Genomic DNA, 6,074 nt, shown 5'->3' with positions numbered 1-6,074 from the left:
CAGTCGCGCAGTGGAATGTTGTGAGAGATTCAAAAGAAAAGATTCGATTCAAACGATCCGCGTTTTTTGAAATCGCATCGCATCGGTTACAGAATGAATCACTGAAGCTTCAGATGCTGATCGGCAGAAATGAGTGATAAACATCGATCACAGACGGAGGAGAACAAAACCGACTCGATCAGAAACACCACAGGTGAGTGAGAGTCGATATTCATTCATATGCAAATATATTTAAACTAACGTTTATATGATTTACTTTATATGAAGTCTTTTTGAAGTATAACTAGTTCATGCACATTCAGAACTGTTTGGGTATTTTTTCTTATATAGTAATAGTTATAGCATGCTCTTTTACTACTGTAAATCGGTTGTAACTCGGCATTAGGAGAAAAAAAATGATAAAGATTCTGTAATATTTCTAAAATGTTGGAGACTTTTTAAGGTTATTATCATTAAATAAAACTAAATCAAAAAATTACTTGGGGGAAAAAACTAATAAAATAAAATATTGTAATTGCCAAGGCATTGTTTAAAATTTTCGTTTAGTTTAAGATGAAGTAGCCTAATAAAATCATAAAAAACTAAAACTGCACAGACTGGAGGTCAGTGACATCCACAATCTTCATAATCTTTACTGGCTCCTGGAAAGTGTTTGTTCAGGTCTAAATGAGTTTTTTAAGGATTCACGGAAAAATATATTTGAATGCTTTTGCGTTTCCCAGAGAGACTTTACTTTCGCTCATTTGCATTCGAATGCTTGCAAAACTTTTGCGTTCTGTAAAAAAAAAAAAAAAACATTTGCGTTCACTTTTGCGTTCACTGGAAAAACATTTGCGTTCCCTCACAGAACTTTTGTGTCCCACCAAGAAACTTTGCGTTCTTTCTAAAAACATTTGTGTTTGCTCACAAAAATTTTGCGTTCTCTCAAACTAAAATATTTGTGTTCATTTGCAAAACTTTAGCATTCGCTGGAAGTACATTTGCGCTCGCAGAACTTTTGTGTCCCCCAATAAACTTTGCGTTCATTTGCAAAACATATTACATACAATGCAAAACATACAAAAATATTTGTTCGCTCGCAAAACATTGGCATTCTCTGAAATTAAAATATTTGTGTTCACTCACTAAACTTTAGCATTTACTGGAAATACATTTGCGTTCGCTCGCAGAACTTTTGTGTCCCCCAATAAACTTTGCATTCGCTCGCAAAACATTTACATTCTCTCAAATTAAAATATTTGTGTTCACTCGCAAAACTTTAGCGTTTACTGGAAGTACATTTGCGCTCGCAGAACTTTTGTGTCCCCCAATAAACTTTGCGTTTGTTTGCAAAAAGTTTGCAGTTCTTCAAAAAATATTTGTTCGCTCGCAAAACATTTGCATTCTCTGAAATTAAAAAAGTTGTGTTCACTTGTGAAACTTTAGCGTTCACTGGAAGTACATTTGCGCTCGCAGAACTTTTGTGTCCCCCAATAAACTTTGCGTTCGTTTGCAAAACATTTGCAATTTTTAAAAAAATATTTGTTCGCTCGCAAAACATTTGCATTCTCTGAAATTAAAATATTTGTGTTCACTCGCAAAACTTCAGCGTTCACTGGAAGTACATTTGTGTTCGCTCGCAGAAATTCTCTGTCCCCCAATAAACTTTGCATTATTTCGCAAAACATTTGCGTTCTTTCTAAAAACATTTGTGTTCGCTCACAAAAATTTTGCGTTCTCTCAAACTAAAATATTTGTGTTCATTTGCAAAACTTTAGCATTCGCTGGAAGTACATTTGCGCTCGCAGAACTTTTGTGTCCCCCAATACACTTTGCGTTCATTTGCAAAACATTTGCAGTTCTTCAAAAAATATTTGTTCGCTCGCAAAACATTTGCATTCTCTGAAATTAAAAAATTTGTGTTCACTTGCGAAACTTTAGCGTTTACTGGAAGTACATTTGCGTTCGCTCGCAGAAATTTTCTGTCCCCCCAATAAACTTTGCGTTCATTTGCAAAACATTTGCAGTTTTTCAAAAAAAAATATTTGTTTGCTCGCAAAACATTTGCATTCTCTCAAATTAAAATATTTGTGTTCACTCGCAAAACTTTAGCGTTTACTGGAAGTACTTTTGCGTTCGCTCACAGAAAATTTGTGTCCCCCAATAAACTTTGCATTATTTTGCAAAACATTTGCGTTCTTTCTAAAAATATTTGTGTTCGCTCACAAAAATTTTGTGTTCTCTCAAACTAAAATATTTGTGTTCATTCGCAAAACTTTAGCATTCACTGGAAGTACATTTGCGTTCGCTCGCAGAACTTTTGTGCCCCCCCCAATAAACTTTGCGTTAAAACATTTGCGTTTTTTTGAAAAACATTTGCATTCGCTCACAAAATGTTTGCATTCTTTTAAAATAAAATATTTGAGTTTGCTCGCAAAACTTTTGTGTTCTCTCAAAAAACCTTCGCGTTCTTTCGAAAAACATTTGTTATTTGTGAAAACTGGAATAAAAAGATAATAAAAACTATATAGACATTAAAAAAACTAATAAAAAAGACAAAATTACTGAAACTTATCGAAATTTAAAATAAAAACTCGTTCAAAATGTTTATAAATTATAAGGTTACACTTTATTTCGATAACTTCATGTCAACTAACTCTCATTAGAGTATTAGCAAAGACTATAGAATAACACAAGACATGATGCCCAGGATGCCCGAGAGGCGTTTCAAAGATGGCCGCCGAGTGAAATGACTTGTCTTAAAGGGACTTTGATATTAGTTAGGTTACACTGTGTCTACAGCAGACATGACACTTTGAAAGCAATCAGAACCCATTATAATCAGTGATGCTGTCTACACTGGATGCGATGCAACACAACAAATTCTCTAATGACATGTAGTTGCAAAGTTGCTGTAAAGTGGACACTTCACTAGTACAGTAACTGTTCATAACTTGCACACGTCATTGATGTATATGAGCACTGCATTAAAGTGATGTTTATTTTCTGTCCAGCTATGTTGTCCGGTGCTGCAGCAGGTCCATCCAAGTCCACAAACTCCTCTGATGTTCTCTCACCAGCTTACAGAGCCATAAAACAGCTGGAATTAACGCAACAGCAGCAGACAAATGCAGCCAAACTCGACTGCAAGGTGAAACCAGAGCAAGAGTGTGTTGGAAGCCTTGCTGGTGGTCAGAGAGGTCACCGCCAAAACAAGAGCATCGCCGCCGCTCACCCAGCCATCTACCTAAACACACGCTCTCACAAACTGCTCAGGAGGGCAGTACGGATATGGAAGATGCCCGTTCCCATATTGAACTTCACAGGGTCTTCGAAGCCGAAGCCCAGAAACTTTCGAGAGCAGCTGAAGCGAGTGGAAATGCTTCGGAATCAGCCTGGAGACAATCTGAAGCCGACGGCTCGCTCCGTCAGAGACCTGCAGCTGTGCAGTTCAGGGACAGACTCGTCTCCGTCTCCCTCCACCTCCTCCGAGTCTCCCTGCAAACGCACGGCCCACATGTACCGCACCCGCAGATACAGGAGACAGTTACAGTGGTACCGCATGCTGTCCCACAACAAGAGATGCAAACAGGGTGATGAGAAACTGCACAGACTGGAGGTCAGTGACATCTTTATGATCTTTACTGGCTCTCGGAGAGTGTTTGTTCACGTCTAAATGCCTTTCATTAGACCAAGGGGACATGGTGATGGAAAAAATATGAGATGAGAGGAAAAATTGTATTTGAATGCTTTTGCTTTCTTGCATTTGCGTTCGCTTGCAAAACTTTTGCACTCTCTCAAAAAATCTTTGCTTTCTTCCAGAAAAAATTAGAACTTTTGTGTCCCTCCAACAAACTTTGTTTTGCAAAACATTTGCGTTTTTTCAAAAACATTTGCATTCGCTTGCAAAACTTTTGCGCTCTCTGAAAATAAAACATTTGCGCTCGCTCGCTGTATTTTTTGTCCCCCAAGAAATTGCGTTTGTTTGCAAGACTTTTGCGTCCCCCTAATAAACGTTTGTGTTCTATTTAAATACATTTGCATTCGCTCAAAAAACCTTTGCGCTCTTTTAAAAAACATCTGTGATTTGCTTGCAGAACTTTTGTTCTTTCAAATTCACTCACAAAACTTTTGTGTTCTCTCAAAAAACCCTTTGCGTTTACTTGTGAAACTTTGGTTTTTTTGAAAAACATTTGCATTTTCTCACAATACTTTTTGTCCTCCGAGAAACTTTGCATTCGTTTGCAAAACTTTTCCATTACCTCGAGAAACTTTGCATTTATTCGCAAGATATTTGTGTCCCCCCCAAGAAAATATGGTCTCTCGAAAAACATTTGCGTTCACTTGCAAAATTTTTGCGTCCCGCTAAGAAACTTTTCATTTGTTTGCAAAACTTTGCATTCCCCTAGAAACTTTGCATTATTTTGCAAGACAATTGCATTGACTCAAAAATCATTGCCATTCACTCACAAGATTTTTGTGTCGCCCCAAAAAACTTTGCATTTGTTTGCAAGACTTTTTTTTGCTCTTTCGAAAAACATTTGCATTCGCTCACAAAACTTTTGCTTTTGCAAAGTTTCTCGGAGGAATGCAAGAGTTTTGTGGATGTTTCCTGGATGATGTCTTATGCTACAGGATTGAAACATAATTTTTCCTTTCATTTTTTTACTTCTCTGAGTATCAGGATGATCGGAGAGATTCATCGTCGACCCAGTGTACTCCAGTAATCCGGGCGCCAGCAAGAAAAACCAGTCGCCGGTTGTGGCGCCGCCAGCTGGACAGCAGCAGTTCCGACAGCAGCCCGATGACCGCTAACCCGGTCAACAAGAGCAGCGTGAGACCGGACACACCTGCGGCTCACGGGACGGACAAACAGAGAAAACACAAAAGGGTCTCCTTTTCTTTTCCTGAAGAGTCGAAGACATCAAATTGTTCATGGACTGAGTTTGACGTCCTTGATGGTATTTCTAATTTCAGCAATGAAGCTTCTGCATCTAAACCGGCCGTCCAAACCACTGAGAAACTGACTCCTCAAACATCTCTAAAGATTACTGCAACCAACATGGAAGAACTAAACTCTCCACATCTACAGTTTGACTCTGAAGCGTCTTTAGTTTCACAAATGAAAGACGAACTCAAACATTGTGAGGACATTAAACAGCAGACCATTTCACTTCAGATCAAGATGCCTTCATGCTTCGCCTCCAGACGCTCACAGTCTAACACAGACGCTCTTCAGAAAGCAGACACTCCCCGACCGAAGTCCTGTGTGAAATGGAAGAGCGTCCTGCTGCAGAGAGCACAATGTTCTGCTAGTGCTCCGTCTGAGAATCCATACCCAACACACCGATCCTGGAGCACATTTACACCGGCAGACTGTTCAACTCCTGAAGGAGGAAGTGATGCGGACCGACCTGACAAGAAACCACAGAGTTCAGCTGAAGATCAGGTGGAGAGCAGTTCTTCTGGAGACTCATTGATACCACAGTAAAGGAACGATTGAGGAACTTTTGATTCTTTCAAGAATTAAAGTCTAATTTGTTCTTTATTATCAAGCAACTTTCTGACTTTCTTTCAACACAGTGAAATTGTCCGACCAACTCGAATCCGTTGCAAAATCCGCATGGGGAACTTTTTCAGATCACATGTAATGTATGGAAGCCCATTTCTGCCACATGAGGAAAAAAAAAGGCTTAAAAGTCAAAATTATTATGACATGCTAAGTCACAATTATGACATAAATAGTCGATATTATGACATAAAAAGTTGAAATTACTTAAAAAGTCAATTATGAGATAAAAAAATTGAAATTGTTACATAAAATGACAAAAAGACATGAAATGTCGAAATTGTGACTTAAAATTCTAAATTGTGACTTAAAAGTTATAATTATGACATATTATAAAGTTGTAATTATGACATACAAAAAAATCAAATTTACTTAGTCAATTAATTACTAAGTCAATTATGAGATAAAAACCTCCTAAATTATTATGACAAAGTTAAAATTATGACTTAAAAGTTATAATTATGAGATAAAAATTTAAATTATGACTTAAAAAGTCATAATTATGACAAGTCGATCTTATGATATA

General features: G+C 37.6%; 1 protein-coding gene across 2 annotated transcripts; it reads left to right on the top strand.

Moving 5' to 3' along the window:
• The first annotated feature begins 14 nt into the window (after positions 1 to 14).
• Positions 15 to 5,534, top strand: LOC125262559. 2 transcript variants are annotated; one of them, XM_048181382.1, is made up of 3 exons: positions 15 to 193; positions 2,994 to 3,598; positions 4,658 to 5,534. In XM_048181382.1, exons 1-3 carry the CDS (start codon positions 130 to 132, stop codon positions 5,468 to 5,470), a joined length of 1,482 nt encoding a protein of 493 aa, XP_048037339.1. In that variant the 5' UTR covers positions 15 to 129; the 3' UTR covers positions 5,471 to 5,534. The 2 variants fall into 2 exon arrangements, with proteins under 2 accessions (XP_048037339.1, XP_048037340.1); XM_048181383.1 differs by having other exon boundaries at positions 24 to 193; positions 4,664 to 5,534.
• The last annotated feature ends 540 nt before the right edge of the window (positions 5,535 to 6,074 follow it).

Source organism: Megalobrama amblycephala, linkage group LG2 (assembly GCF_018812025.1).
Source record: "Megalobrama amblycephala isolate DHTTF-2021 linkage group LG2, ASM1881202v1, whole genome shotgun sequence".
NCBI classification, from domain to species: Eukaryota; Metazoa; Chordata; class Actinopteri; order Cypriniformes; family Xenocyprididae; genus Megalobrama; species Megalobrama amblycephala.
The sequence above is the reverse complement of the archived record's forward strand: the minus strand, read 5'-3'. Positions and strand labels throughout refer to the sequence as shown.

Bases quoted from the DNA above. Each gene is read 5' to 3' on its own strand.
- LOC125262559 (XM_048181382.1), top strand. From the start codon at position 130: ATGAGTGATAAACATCGATCACAGACGGAGGAGAACAAAACCGACTCG. The intron at 194-2,993 runs GTGAGTGAGAGT...TTTTCTGTCCAG, and splicing joins CTCGATCAGAAACACCACAG to CTATGTTGTCCGGTGCTGCA. The intron at 3,599-4,657 runs GTCAGTGACATC...TACTTCTCTGAG, and splicing joins AGAAACTGCACAGACTGGAG to TATCAGGATGATCGGAGAGA.